Source organism: Octopus bimaculoides, chromosome 5, assembly GCF_046866305.1.
Source record: "Octopus bimaculoides isolate indiv1 chromosome 5, ASM4686630v1, whole genome shotgun sequence".
Taxonomy (NCBI): Eukaryota; Metazoa; Mollusca; class Cephalopoda; order Octopoda; family Octopodidae; genus Octopus; species Octopus bimaculoides.
In genome coordinates this window covers 62,596,937-62,613,547 of record NC_142932.1, presented here as the reverse complement: position 1 = coordinate 62,613,547, position 16,611 = coordinate 62,596,937, and the positions used below count along the sequence as shown (strand labels likewise).

The window sequence follows — 16,611 nt, the reverse complement described above, 5'->3', positions numbered from 1 at the left end:
ACACCAGGCTCCAATCTAATTTGGCAGAGTTTCTACAGCTGGATGCCCTTCCTAACGCCAACCATTCAGAGAGTGTAGTGGGTGCTTTTACGTGTCACCTGCACGAAAACGGCCACTATATATATATATATATATATATATATATATATATATATATATATATATATACATATATATATATATATATATATATGTATGTGTATATATATATGTATATATATGTATATATTCTTACAAATATATTCTTACAATACAGTAGTATTACTTTCCAGCAGATATACTACAATATTTGTCCTGGGAAAGCATTTTGTCTAAACATATTGTGCTATGAAATATGCTTTCTGCCAAAGCAGACTGTGGAGCTTGCTGCAGTCCTCTGGTTTACCATTTTTAGTCAAACTGTCAAACCCATGCTAACATGGAAGATCGATGTTAAATGATGATGATGATAGACGCACACACATACTTAATAAGGATATTTTGTATTATATTTCATATTCATACTATGTTTATTTGTATGGGTGGAAGTTTATAGACAACCATGTAGTATATGAGTCTTTCTTGAATGTGTAGTATTTTCTTTAAAATTTTTCAGATGGTGTAGTTTGCACATAGGTAGTATTGTATGTACAATTTGTAGGCTTGCATGATTTTTGTAAAGGAAAGCCTTATTCATACAATGTCATTTGATTGTAGTTTTCCACATAAACATGTTCTAGCTGTTTGTTGCTTGATGGACTGGGAGATTATTACCTCTTTGGCAAATAAGTGGGTTGGCAGCAGCAAAGGTATCCCACATTAGAAAGCTCTACCTTGACATATTCTTGTCTGATGCATGTAAGCATGGAAAAGTAAATGTTAAATGATGATGATGCCCATGCACCTCTATGTGCACATACATGCATACGTGTGCTTGTGTTTGTAGTTTGATAGGCTAGTCTATTGGCCTCTTACTCTGGTGTTTCCACAGCATTACAGACAAGTCCAAACTGGCAAAGTGCCTTATCTACCTGACAGCAGAATTTGCATAGAAATAAGAGTTTATACATAGTGTGAAAGTAATAATCAACAATAATACATATAGGAGCCCTGGAAATGAGGCAGGAAGAAATGATTCACACATTTGATATAATTTCAAATTTTTCTGTTGCAGTTTTATTCTATGAAACTTTTTTTGTCTCTCAAACACCCTGTGTAATCTATGTTTTTATTTCATTAATTTCATTCTTTGTTTTGGTTCACCTTAGGGTTTAGACATCTGTTTCTCATTCAGAAATAATAGCTAAAAAAAATTGAAGAGGAACTTATTGTTGTGAAATTCTTCATTTCATTCTTATATCTAATTTTAGGTTTGTCTAAATTTAGTAATCGATGCTTTACCGTTTTTGGTATCTAGGATCATTGGATTTAACTGAACACTGATCTTTTAATCATTTTCTTGATGAGTGTCTGGAACTTTTAAATTTATATTTAGACACGCTTTGTGCAATGCCCAGAAGGAGAATTGCAAAAACGGAAAGAGGTTGTACACACAGTAACCTTACATGAAATTGATGTCATCAACAGTCGGACACAAGGCTTTCTTGCACTGTTTTCAGGTAAGTTTGATGCTTTTTTTCATTTGTTTCAGAAGAATTATGATTGTTATATATTTGACTCCTCAAGAATTTAACTCTTGCTGGATTGTTATATTTATATGCTGGATGCATTAGCTTATGTTTGTTTTTGCCCAGTATCTTTTCATGTATATGAATAACAATAGTGTTGTTAGCACAAATTTAAGGATGCTGTAGTCTAAGAGGTCTTCAATTTTAACTCTTAACGTCATAAACCGCTCTAATCTGCGGTAGACACTCATTCATGAACCACTGGAAAACGAGCCTTGTCACTAGGTACACAAACCGGTTGCACAGGATATGACCCATAACATCACAAAGTTGCACATGTGCACAGAAAGCTTTGTAAAAGCTTGATTTCTGCTTTGCCATGGCCATACTTGTTTTGGTTGTGCTTTGAGATCATTTTTCGCAAATTCTTTTTGGGCAAGTTTGTTGTGAAAATGGTTGGATGCTGTGTCTGATAGCAATTCTTCATTTGGCGATTTTATTAGTCATATGATTGAGGAGAATGTACAAGTGATGTATCTGTGTCGTCAGTGCATACAAGTGTTCTTTTGGATTTCAGTGAGACAGAAATTTCAGACTTGTCAAGTTCAGATGATTTGGATTATGATGATTTGGAGTAGACTGGTATTATCAGAGACACCAAAATGGGTACGTTTATTGAAGCTAGTGGATCTACAAAACCTCTGTCAGTGATAGCAGAGCCAATTGATTACTTCATGCAGTTGTTTCCAACTACAATGTTTGAGGGATCAGTTGAGCAGACAAGCTTGTATGCTAGATAGAACAATGAAAACTTTATAATCAGTGTGGCTGAAATGAAAGCAAATGTGGGAATTTTATTTCTTGTGGGGATTGTGCAACTACCTAGTTATAGGCACTACTGGGGTAAAGATGAAGTCTTCCACCAGCAGTCTATTGCCAAGGTGATGACTGTAAATAGGTATTGTAGCAAGCCTTAATAAACCTTTATTGGTGGTGATATGATGTCATGGTCATGTTGGCCAAATAGGTATAATTATTACTTTCCCATTGGTTAAAATTACTGCCCATATTTGAATTCTAACTTTCGTCAAAGAGAAATCTTTCATGAAATACGGTTCTTAGAATTCAGATATCAGCAGTTATAAAAACTCTGATTTTTGGGAAATAAATCAGTGTTTGTTGGTTGTCACTTGATTCCATGACACTCACTTTCCTGAGATTTGTTATAACGATGCCGAGTCTTTTGTCTAATTCAACAAGGCTATTTTGAATTGTTGTTTAAAACTTTTCGTAGCTTAGTTATGAAAGAATTAGATAATACATGTAAACATTAACCATACAATTTTTATGTCATAACTCTCTATGACAGTCTTTTTTTGACTTATAAAAATGTACTGCAAATATTAAGTGTACGTATATCATCATCATCATCATCATCATCATCATTTAACGTCCGCTTTCCATGCTAGCATGGGTTGGATGATTTGACTGAGGACTGGCGAACCAGATGGCTATGCTAGGCTCCAATCTGATTTGGCAGAGTTTCTACAGCTGGATGCCCTTCCTAACGCCAACCACTCAGAGAGTGTAGTGGGTGCTTTTACGTGTCACCGGCATGAAGGCCAGTCAGGCGGTACTGGCAACGGCCACGCTCAAAATGGTGTATTTTATGTGCCACCTGCACAGGAGCTAGTCTGGGAGCACTGGCAATGACCTCGCTCAAATGTCTTTTCATGTGCCGGGAAGGTGATGTTGGTAATGATTACGCTCAAATGGTGCTATTTACATGCCACTGGCGCGGAAGCCAGACAGCTGCTCTGGCAACGATCATGCTCGGACAGTGCTCTTAGCACTCCACTCACTTGCCCTAACAGGTCTTTGCAAGCCGAGTTTAGTGTCCAATGAAGGAAACGTTGGCATGAGTGCCAGTCGTCGAATTTAGTTCGATTTCAATTTCACTTGCCTCAACAGGTCTTCACAAGCGGAGTTTAGTGTCCAATGAAGGAAAGGTACGGATAAGTGGGCTGGCTACACCCCTGGCAGAGGCCTTGGATTATGGTCTCACTTGGCTTGCCGGGTCTTCTCACTCACAGCATATTTCCAAAGGTCTCAGTCAGAAGTCATTGCCTCGGTGAGGCCTAATGTTCGAAGGTCGTGCTTCACCACCTCATCCCAGGTCTTCCTAGGTCTACCTCTTCCACAGGTTCCCTCAACCGCTAGGGTGTGGCACATTTTCACATAGCTATCCTCATCCATTCTCGCCACATGACCATACCAGCGCAGTCGTCTCTCTTGCACACCACAACTGATGCTTCTTAGGTTCAACTTTTCTCTCAAGGTACTTACACTCTGTCGAGTATGCACACTGACATTACACATCCATCGGAGCATATTGGCTTCATTCCTTGCATGCCTACGCATGTCCTCAGCAGTCATGGCCCATGTTTCACTGCCATGTAGCATGGCTTTTCGTACACATGCATCATACAGTCTGCCTTTTACTCTGAGCAAGAGGCCCTTTGTCACCAGCAGAGGTAAGAACTCTCTGAACTTTGCCCAGGCTATTCTTATTCTAGCAGCTACACTTTCAGCGCACCCTCCCCCACTACTAACTTGGTCACCTAGATAGCGGAAGCTATCAACTATGTCTAGTTTTTCTCCCTGGAATGTGGCAGAATTTGTTTTCTGCACATTTTCAGTGTTTATTGCTCCTGAACATCTGCCACATACAAAAACTATCTTCCTAATTAACCTTCCTTTGATATTGCTGCACCTCTTGTGTGTCCATAGCTTGCACTGGGTACATCTTATAGAGTTTCTACCTACGCCCTTTTTACAGATCGAGCAGGGCCATCTACCTGAAGGGGTTTGCGTTTTGTCTACCTTCCTACTTATTAGGACTTTGGTTTTAGCTAGGTTGACTCTAAGGCCCTTCGATTCCAGTCCTTGCTTCCATACCTGAAACTTCTCCTCTAGTTCTGATAGTGACTCAGCAATTAGCACAAGGTCATCAGCATAGAGGAGCTCCCACGGGCATCCTGTCTTGAATTCCTCTGTTATTGCCTGGAGGACTATGATAAATAGGAGAGGCTGAGGACTGAACCTTGGTGGACCCCTACCGCTACCCGGAATTCTTCACTGTACTCGTTGCCAACCCTCACCTTACTGACAACATCTCTGTACATGGCTTGTACAGCTCTCAGTAACCATTCTTCTATCCCTAGTTTCCTCATTGACCACCAGATAAGGGATCGGGGGACCCTGTCAAAGGCTTTCTCCATGTCAACGAAAGCCAGGTACAGAGGTTTATCTTTAGCTAGGTATTTCTCCTGCAGCTGTCTTACCAGAAATATAGCATCAGTGGTGCTTTTCCTTGGCACGAACCCAAACTGCATCTCATCTAAACTGATTATCTCCCTAATTAGTTGGGCTATGACCCTCTCCGTGACTTTCATTACCTGATCTAACAATTTCACTAAATGATTTCGTTATCTCTCTTTCTTCAACTTGTTGATGAAATATATATAACTATTGAAACTGTATAGCGGTGAAAAAGAGTGAGCTTGTTTATATTCAAAATACATGCATGTTCAGTGTCCTGGTGTATATACCTCACCACAGTGTTTATGTAGTCTGAGCTAGAATTTATGTATGGAGATAAAATACTTATAATTAAGTTATAAGTGACGGATTTATGACCAGATTCCTGCTAAAGAAATATATTTATTCATTATATTTTCAAGTCGAACACATTATAAACTGATTAAATGATCTGGTAATTTTCCAGTTATAAATTGCCACTCGTCATTATTCTCAATACACATGTTGTTATAAATTTGGTGACCCTTGTGAAAAATATATTAAATTTGATATAGAAAATAGACGACAGTTTCATTACACAAAATTTTATAAACGGAAATATTTGATATTAAAGGTCAAAGGAAGAAATAAAACAATAATAGTCATAAAAAGTTTTAGCTGCACTTTCTAGTTAGCTAAATTTATACTTAATAGCTGTTGAAAGCATTATTTCACTAAGTGAAAAATTTTCTTCTTGTAAATTTTAATACATTTGAATGGAAGAAAATATTAGAGTTTGAAATGTCTTATTTCAATAGAGGATATATGCAAACTTCTGTGACAGTTTTGCCTCCTCTTTGGACAGGTGACACAACAACAGAGGCATAAAAATATAACATTATGTTAAGCAACTTACCACCACCTCTGAGCAATGAAATGAGAGGCTTATTAATAGATCTTACCGACCCATTTTTGTAAAAGAAGAGATACTAAAGAGGACTTCCAACTCTAAGCAAAAAGAATTTGCTAAGTTGTTCAATAACGAACAACTAGGTGACAGAAAACCTACTCAACTTCTTCGTAGAATGAAAGAACTTCTCGGGAATCAACAGATAGAAGAGTCTTATCTTAAAGAAGCTTTCTTTGGTAAGTTGCCTCGTAGCACTCAAACTCTACATTCAGTGGTGAAAGAGCAAAACTCTCTCAAACAGCAGATTTGGCAGATGGTATACTGGAATTATTATCTAGAGAGTCTGTTGATGCCTTACCATCCATTTCTTCAGAATTACAGAAGATGAAAGAAACTTAAGAAAAACAATTAAAATTATTAACAGACAAAATTGAAAGTCTTCAAGCTGGAAGAGATAAATGTTCTCATAACTGAAATAATGCAAGATGGCGTAGACGATCGAAAAGTCCCAGAAGAAATGCTATATGCTGGTACCATTCAAAATTTGGTGTCAAATCTTATCGTTGTATTAAACCATGCTCATTTGATTTTCTAAACAAAAAAAAAAAAGGTTGGGAAACTTCTCAACCACAGATTAGATGCGATGAAATCTGTGGACAACTTCATAAAAAGTCGCATAGTCTTCATATTTGATTCTAACTCCAAACAAGGATTCTTAGTTGATACAGGAGCGGCTTGTTCCATTTGGCCTGCTAAAATTTTTAACAGAGAAGCCTAAACCTGCTTATTTGACCTCACAAGCAGTGAATCAGTCTGACATCCAGACATTTGGAGAAATTTAAGAAGAGAATATAAGTGGATATTCTTTGTAGCTTAGCTATGAAAGATTTCTCTTTGACGAAAGTTAGAATTCAAATATGGGCAGTAATTTTAACCAATGGGAAACTAATAATTATACCTATGTGGCCATATATGACGTCAAATCACCGCTGATAAAGGTTTAATACTTGCTACAGTATGAAGAAATTACGAAATATTTTCATGCCAATGATTTCACCCAACACCCACCAAGGGGAAACCCTTGACAAATTTCACAAGGTGCACCCCATCATCAACAATGCTAAGAAGCAGTTTTCAAGGTATTACAAGCCACACAGAAACATGGCAGTGGATGAGGCAATGGTGAAGTTCAGGGGAAGATACTCGTTTCTTAAGTATGTTCCATAAAAAACTGTACAAATGGGGAATAGAAGCCTGGGTAATCAGTGACTGTGAGTTGTTTGTTTTACCTTGTGGACTTTGGCATGTACACAGGAAAAGAAATTGTGTCTGAAGACAACCTGCCACTTGGTGAGAAAACTTGTGCCCCCATACTACATGAAATAGCATCACATCTATTTCAACAACTTATTCACCTCCATGGATTTGATGGAAGGTCTTTTGAAGAGCACAATAAGAAGCAACTGATATGGCCTACCTGTGACCATAAAAAACTGCCTACATGGAAACAAATGATGAAATGGTGAAGTCTCAGCAGGGCAAATTACTGGCTGTGAGCTGGTGTGACAAAAAGAGACAAGTGAATGTGCTGTCACCTGTGAACTGCACCAGAAACATCAACAAAATCAGACATGGCTGTCCTGGACAGCCAGACATGATATATACCAGAAACCCGTTGCCATCCAAGAATACAGCACAAACTACAATGCTGTTGACAAAGACAATCAGCTGTGGTCCTACTATGGCATTGCTGTCATAGCATGAAAATGGTGGAAGTACATGTTCTGGTTTTTCTGTAACGTCACCATGATCAACGCATACATCTTGCACAAGGTTCTATGATACAAACTTATTGTTATAATCTAATTTAAATTGAAACATTCTATCAACATTTCATGTTAATTTATCTTCTAAATAATGACAGTTATTTTACTAAATTCTTCATACTCTTCAGAATTAATTGAAATGAAAGTTGTGTATTTCACAAGAAATATGGTAGTAAATGGGTTAGTTACATGAAACAGACACACTAAAAAAAGATAACGTAAAGAAAAATGCTAGTTATATAAATCAAATGCAATTTAAAATAAATATGAATTTATCTCACAACAAAACTGTTCCCTGTTTTTTTTTCCAACTGACTGCTTCCTTGTTCTTTTTAATCTATCTACCTACCTACTCACCCAAATCCAATTGAAATGGCCTTTTTCTATTCTGTAATTCGTGTGTGTGATGTGCATATTTAAAATTTTGAAAATGTGATTTCTGGGCAAAATCGTATGAACTCCCTTTTATATGATGAAACAATACTTAGTTTGTGATCCTTCTTAAGAACAGAGAGCACTTTCATGCAAACCCCTGGAAATTGTACCCTTCCCCCACTTCACTTTTAAACAGACAATAACTTCCATTACACCAGTAATCCAGTTCACTATATATCAACTATGCTGATTCTGCCCATAAGAAAGGGACAAATAATACAATGTGGCTGTAGTTCATAACACTCAGGCAATGCCAGGATGCATTGCAAGTGTGCAATATAATTTGCTTGATGTTGTAATATTTGATTTTTACAGAATGTAGTTAATTTCAAGAAGGAATGTCACGATGAAGAAAGTCTCTTACATGTAATGTGTTCGTAGAAGATATTTTCAGAAGGCAACTCTTGAGGAGTATCCATTAGAGATGATTCCTTACAGAGGTGTTGATAAAGAATACTCAGAAGGCGAATTTATAAAATAACATTAAGCTTTATTCAGTAATGTCAAGGGAACTAGCAGATAGCAAAATGGAATAGTGTTTGACTGTAGACAAGTAGTGAGTGTTGAGGCCTGATACGTGTATGTAAGGTATATATGTGAGTCAGGGAAGCCGAAATAACTTATGTTGGTGTGAGTGGGAAGTTGTAAGCAGTGATAAGCTAGCAGTGGTAAGTTTGTCTGTACGAGCTGGAATGTAAAAGTATTCACAGTATCAACTGCATTGATGGAACTGGACGGTAAAAAGGGTCCGTATCGCTAAGCTGAAGCGAGGAGGTAAATTGTGTTGGTCATCTCATGTGCTTCCACTGACTAAATTGAAAACGGCATGTTTTACTGCTGGGTGAAAGTTACTACTGGTATCCTTCTGCAGCCACCTTTAATTGGTTGAAGTGGGCGTAGTGCCATTGTGCTAATGCGCAGCACCCCAAATATAGCTTCCCTATGCAGACTGAAAGTCGATGCAAAAAAAAAAAAAACAGTAGGTATGAAAGAAATGTCAAGCAAAGGCAAAATATTTAAACAAAAAACTACATGTTCATAAAAAGGCAAGAAAAAGCAAAACACTACTTAACTATAAATAAACATTTCAGGACCAGCAAAGTGAAAACAATGTTCAGAAGTGTGAAAAGTGTGTTAGTGCATGCAATATGAAAGGTGAGAGAAATAAATGTGCATATCAGGAACAAAGAATCCAAGGACATGCATAAAGGACAGGATCTATTCGAGTGAATTTGAATAATGGTGTTGCTTTGCATGCACAGAATGCAGAATATTCCAGTTGGTGCGTGACTGAGTATGCCAGGTGCTACGTGACTGAGGCAAAGAATGAGTGTATGCATGAGTGGCAAGAATGACAGAGTGACATGTCGGTGAATTACAAGAGACAAGCAATTCTATTTATCCCCATGACCAACCAGAGGTCTAACAGAGACAAGTTGTCTTACAAGGGTGCAGAGAGCATGCAATAGCAACTAAAAGCATTGTATGTGGTGCATGTGTATAACTGGGTGAAGGCATGCAAGCATGTGTGTACGAACATTGAGACAATTTTACAAATAATATACAGAACATTCACAAAAAATATGTACATGGATAGATAAGGTCCTGAAAAATTAAAAATTGATATGCAAAACTAGGCAAATGTAAAGAAATAAACAAACATGCAAATACATGAAAAAGCAAGCCACAACAAATGCCAAACTAGGTGCATGCTGGGAAAAGTTCCAGTCTATAGACAAAAGTTTGAGTGGGTTTGCCATAGACAAGAGTGTTATTAGTGTGGCTGAGAAAAAGGAAAAACACAGTAGCAATTGCTGTGTTTGATGCAGTACCATAATCCAAAGCTTTGCATCATTGACTCAAGGAGCAAGTAGAAAATGCTGTAAGAAGTGTATTCTTCAGCTGTGAAAAACAAACAGAACCACAAGGGCCAAAATCATTTTCAAGATATGTTGCTGGAGATGCTCAATAAGGTCGAGGTAGTGGTCCAGGGTGGCTGGTAGTGAAGGATGAAACATCAGTACGAATTAAACTGATAAATTGGTGTGTCCGTTGAAAAGAAGTCGCAGGAGGCAGGTCCTCAACGGTTGCAGTGTGTTGTAGTTGATGTTTCATATCATCGTTCTGTTTTGTTTTATTTCCTGTCCAAATATGATAAAACAAATCCAGGGAATGGTGTAAATGAAGAAACAGGCCATTTGAAATATCCTCTGTGGCACGAAAATAATAAACAGCTTTGAAATAAGCATTTACAATTTTAGCTTGCGTCTGCGTAGCACTGTTCTGCAAAAAAAAAATTTTTTTTCTTTGGGAAATGTTTCTTGCAGAAATATTTTGATGTCCGGTCATCACCAATGTAGATATACTGTGTTATTTTATAAACCAATATTTTACAAAGTTTTACCACTACTATCTATTTTATAACTATCATTTATAACTTGTGGCCAATTGTATAATTTTCTTTAAGAATGTATTCTCATATGTATGTGTTGTAATGTTTTAAATAAAAATTCTTATTTTCTAGTTCTCTGTAAAAGTTTCACTAACTCCTGTTTCTATTTTTTCACTCCTTTCGTCTGCCTTGTCTCCACTCTTAATACTCTATGTATACGATATTACCTCCAACTATTTTTTATCTTCTTGACCCTGAATGTTTGAGGTTCTAGGGAAATGGTGGTTCAGTTGTCTAGTAGTGTTAATATTTGCATATCTGCGGGCAGAAGTTCCACAAACTTACTTCTTTCCAGATGTTGAAAGTTTTATGTGTGGATAACAGGTTGGGAAGTGAGATATATACTATATCTTTATTTACAATGTTTCCGATTGTAAGTTATAACAAATTTATGGTTTCTTAATTAAAAGCTATAATGATAATCTTGTTACTTATAACTTAATTATAAGTATTTATCACTAAGCATAACTCTTAGTTTAGGCTGCGTAAATGTTATGATGTATACATACCAAGACGCTGAACGTGCGTTCATATGTACATGTATGTTGAAGATATAGATTATATTTTTTTTACCGTTACACATAAAAAAATACAGTTTCATTAATATACAGAAATAAATTCAACAAGTTGAAAGAAACGAGAAGTCAAAAGAAATTAAATTTCTACATTAATTTATTATATACATTTTTGGCATTTTAGTACATTTAGAAAAAAAGTCATTTCGTCGTAGAGAATTACGACTTAAATTTTATACTCACTAATCTTTCATTCTAGCTATAAGAGTTCACAACAATTCAATATTGTCGGATTTGAGTATTGAACATGGCATAAATATTAGCCGATACTCAAGAGGGTGAGTGTCGTGGATTTGAGTGGCATCCAACGATCACTGGAGAGTTTTCCGAAAATCAGGGTTTAAATAACTACTCATACACGAACTGTACCCCGTGAACAACTTCTTCAACGAAGTTCAGAATTTGTATATGGGCAGTAATTTTTAACCAATGAGAAATTAATAATTTCTCATATTCGGGCAAACGAACTTACATTCTCTCTTCGCCTCTTATGAGTTTGCTACAAAAGCTATCTTCCAGCTCCCTATTCATTCTTCCTACCATGTTTGCAACATAGCGCAACTGCAATCAACATACACACACTAAAAGGTATGTAAAGTGATTGAGAAAGTCAGCATATTTGATAGGATAATTAAGCTAAGACTAATTTTGGAAATCATGACAGCAACTTTTAAATCTGCCTATGAACAAAAGGACTGATTTTATGATGTCCTTTTGCAGAATTCCTTAACAATGAATGATAGTGACCAAATTTCCATGGCTGGTGACTTCAACGGTCATATTGAGCAGCATTCTGGTGGATTCTATGGGGAAAATGGAGGCTATGGATTTGGTTCTCAAAATGAAGAAGGAATAAGACTCATGGATTTCTGTGATGCTATGACCAATGATCTGTGACATTAACTTCAGGAAACCAGTTAGTCACCAGATCACCTATCAGCCTGGTGGGCACACAGACTAGATTGACTACATTATCACCAGAAAGCAGGATAGACACATACTTGTGAATGTAATGTCCTTTCTGGGTGAAGAATGTACAACCCAACGTAGGTTAGAGACAAGTCAGGCTTAGAGCTAGGACTCAGAGGTACAAGCTGGCCTGGAAAAGTATGGAAGCTAAAGGATCCATCAAACAGTCAGGAATTTAAAGAAGTCCTAACTGAACCTTTTGATGAGAAGGAAGAAGAGCTAGAGACATTACATTGATTTGGTGGTAGAATAGTGAAATAGAAAGAAAGCCATAAAATCAAAGACCCAGGTCTCTAAGAATTAGAAGAATGGGAGTTAGTAGAGAATTATACCAGGTAGTTGCAAGAGAAGCTAGTTGACAATTATTTAGCAAGGAGAGAAGCAATAAGCAAAAGTTTTGCCTGTGTTTGGCATGAGAACAAGATCCATGAGTTGTTGATTACTAGATAGTGTATCAGAGAAAATTGAGATGTTGTTGGGGAGAAGTGTGTATAGTTGGAAATGATACACTTTTTGAAAAGAAAGAAACATTGAAGTGCTACACTGGAAGGCTACAAAATGTGGAGAATGCATGGGAGAAAGAGGGCCTTTAAAATGTGAACCCGACAGAAGGACTAACCATTCTAGCTGACAACATTATGATAGATAAAGCAATTAAAGATGTGAAGAGGGAAAAACGCAAGTTGCAACCTGAGCTCATCAGATGGAATGAAGGATACAGCTTGACTTCACTTTCTGAAATTATCACTTTGTATCACTTTGCTAAAAGATCTGATCCCCATATTTTGAGCAACATCATAAAGCACCAACCCCAAAACAGATGTTCTGAATGTGGTTCTACTATCCAGACAAGTTGTTCACTTGCCTTTAATTATTGAGAAAATTACAAATGTTAAAAAAAAACAAAAAAAAACAAAGAGAAACAAAAGAGACTGTAGGAAAGTGGTTATACACCATTAGGTGTACACCGCTTCCGCACATTAAATTTCTGAAGAAACAACGGAATGCAGATTCTGAACTATCAACACAACAATGTTTATTTACAGAGGAAATAGGCAGCACTTCGCCCTTTGGTTGCTGAGACGCCGTCAATGATGTTGAGTGGTTATTTGTCTAGCTCCAGAGTTGGAATGTTGGAGAGAGCTGTCTCCAGAGTTGGAATGTTGGAGAGAGCTGTCTCCAGAGTTGGAATGTTGGAGAGAGCTGTCTCCAGAGTTGGAATGTTGGAGAGAGACTGCTACAACGTCTTGGCTCTTCGCCGGCTGGCGAGAAAGAGAATGAAAAACCGCGCGAAGCTTGGATGTCGAATGACCACGCATGCGCATGAGACTCTTCCTGTATTCCCTCCGGAACCAGTCCCTACGCATGTGTGGATAAGCTTTCCGGAAATGTCGTCTGCTATTTAAGGCGTCACTACATGGCTCCCCCGCGAGTGCCGAAAGCACGAAAATAGAAAATTTGGAGGGACGCCTGAGGCAAGATGGCCACCGAAACCACCCACAAGATGTGGCACAAACACACACAAAGAAAAATCAAAGAAATGAATGTACACTTGTGAGATACATGCATGCAATGTACAAATGAATTGACAATGACAAAACAACCGTGATGACAACTGTCCAGGAAACTGGAATCACGCGATGTAAAAGTCTGATTTTTTATTTTTTTCTGAAAGGAAAGAAAATATATGAGTGCACAAGTGTGTGTGTGAGAGAAAACACAGAACATAGTAAAAGTGTCTGTAATATAGACTGTGAAAAGTCTTAAAACACTGAGATAGAGAAAACCAGTTCGTATTAAAATTCCACAAGGAGATAGAATGTTCATATGCAGGAAGTTGCGGTCAAGGAGCAGAGCTGTAGTTGAGCGTCGGATGCTGGGACCTGTGTTACCTGGTACGGAATGTTCTATAAAAGTTACACAAGGAGATTTAGAATGTTCATACGCAGGAAGTTGCGGTCAAGGAGCAGAGCTGTAGTTGAGCGTCGGATGCTGGAACCTGTGTTACCTGGTACGGAATATTCTGGCTGGTTAGTTCTGGTCTGTTGATCGTGAGTGGAAACATCCACTCTAACAGGGTCGAGATAAAACCGTGCTTGTTGATGTTGGTTGCTTGTGTACGTGTAGAAGTCATGTTGCTGCTGGCGATGTCGGGGGTGATGCTTGTAGTTCGTAGTGGTTGTTGATGTCGTCGCTGGAAACCGGCTGGAGCTGTGTTCTGTATGTGTGTTTGCGATGGTGTATGCATTGGTAAAGATGTTGACAGTGGTGTGTGTGGTGTTTGAAAAATGGGCACGTCGTACACGAAAGTTGAGGGTTTGTCAAGGTACGCTTTTTCAGACGGTCGACAGACACAATCTCTGTACGACCATTAGCGTCGACCTTGAAGAAATTCAACCCAAGACTGCGGGTTGGGCGAGGCGTGTAAGGCAGCCTTAAATTGCCTATGAAAACGCTCAACCATCCCATTAGAAGCGCTATGGTAGCTGGTGGTGCGTATCAGGAGAGAGAAATTTGACAGGGTGTCTATTTGAGAGGTACCGTTGAGTGGCATTGCTGGAAAATGCTGTCATGAATTCGGAGCTGCGAGCAAAAATGACCAAAAGATCCCATGCAAATGAAGATAAGCCAGTAACTCTTCCATTCTCCGGCCGAGAGAAACGGAGAGGTGACGAAATATGCTGAACTGGGAACAAGTAAGCATCAACAAATGTTATGTACTCACTGAAATGTAACTCTGCATTTTACTGCTATTTTCAGCAAGTAGAGGACGCTGTGTAAGAATGAATTGACGTCTCGTGAAACATGTAGGAAACTGCTCAAGAAGTTGTTAGGATGAAATAACCGTGAAGTTTTTGTGTGGAAAACCACAAAGGTCTCAGCCGCAAAGAAATCTTTGGTTATAGGCTCTGGAAGTCATTGACAAAATGAAAAACTTTAACGTAGAAAAATTTTCTTAGCTTTTCGCTTGTGATGGATGAGAATGTAGAAGCAATCCTGAAGTTGAACGTCGCGAAACATACGAATTCAAATGGCTGTTGAAACGAGGTCTGTAGATCTTTTAGCTCGGGGTACTAATTGTAGTATCGATTTGTAGCTCAGATTTTCGGCTGCAGTTGTTCTTTATTCGGGGTCACCAATTGTAGGGAAGTGCCGTGTGATGACCAAGAGAAAGTCCTGCAACTGTGGATGTGAGTGATTGTGTGCATTCTCTATCTGTGACGAGCATGTTGACGGCTCGTGTAGTATTGTCGGTCGGTAGCTCAGATTTTCGGCTGCTGTTGCTCTTACTCGGGGTCACCAATTGTAGGGAAGTACCGTGTGATGACCAAGAGAAAGTCCTGCAGCTGTGGAATAAGCTGATGCGAGTGAATGTGTGCATTCTCTGGTGGTATTATTGGTCAGTAGATCAGAATCCTCAGCCGCAGTTGTTCTTTATTCGGGGTCACCAATTGTAGAAATTCTCCGGGCTGCGTTTGTTCTTGAGTCGGGGTCACCAATTGTAGGAAAGTGGTTATACACCATTAGGTGTACACCTTCGCACATTAAATTTCTGAAGAAACAACGGAACGCAGATTCTGAACTATCAACACAACAATATTTATTTACAGAGGAAATAGGCAGCACTTCGCCCTTTGGTTGCTGAGACGCCGTCAATGATGTTGAGTGGTTATTTGTCTAGCTCCAGAGTTGGAATGTTGGAGAGAGCTGTCTCCAGAGTTGGAATGTTGGAGAGAGCTGTCTCCAGAGTTGGAATGTTGGAAAGAGACTGCTACAACGTCTTGGCTCTTCGCCGGCTGGCGAGAAAGAGAATGAAAAACCGCGCGAAGCTTGGATATCGAATGACCACGCGTGCGCATGAGACTCTTCCTGTATTCCCTCCGGAACCAGTCCCTACGCATGTGTGGATAAGCTTTCCGGAAATGTTGTCTGCTATTTAAGGCGTCACTACAAGACAATATAGGAGTTTGGTGTTTTGAATAAAACATGATAAAATTGAGCATAAAAATAAAGTTAATGCTAAGCTTGTATTTCTAAGGAATTGATGCATTACTACATCACAGAATTTGTAACCATTGATTCTAGTTTCGTTGGCAACTTATTTGCTAACTTCAAACCGAACAAGAGTGGGTCCCAATTTGTGTTTCTTCTTGTCATTTTTGCATGAAATACTAAATATATGTTCATTTTCAGGCAACAGGGTGCATCACACTAATTTTACATTCATTCTTTATCTACAATTTCTTTTGCAATGATTTTAGAAAGATTGCACAAATAACCCCCCCCCCCCAACCCCCCCCAAAAAAGGAAATTCTTCACCTTTGAAATAGGCTGATGGATGACAAATAGATACAATAAATGCCCCTTCTAGAAGTGGAATAGATTTATTTTACCTCAAAATTGAATTAAAATACCCAATATTGTTCGGAGTTAAGCTTAAACTTGGAAGAAGTTAGCAAAAAGTACGGTAATTATTTCTAAAATTATAGCTTCTAGGTCCACTTTGCCACATTTCACTACCATGTAGCATTACACA

General features: G+C 38.3%; 1 protein-coding gene across 2 annotated transcripts in view; it reads left to right on the top strand.

Moving 5' to 3' along the window:
• The window catches only part of LOC106872164 (ruvB-like 2), a 96,704-nt gene that overhangs the window by 59,803 nt on the left and 20,290 nt on the right, over window positions 1-16,611 (top strand). For both annotated transcript variants that reach the window (XM_089352338.1, XM_089352339.1), the window contains one exon: window positions 1,475-1,598. In XM_089352338.1, coding sequence (XP_089208464.1) covers window positions 1,475-1,598 — 124 coding nt within the window. The remainder of the gene's footprint in view (window positions 1-1,474; window positions 1,599-16,611) is intronic.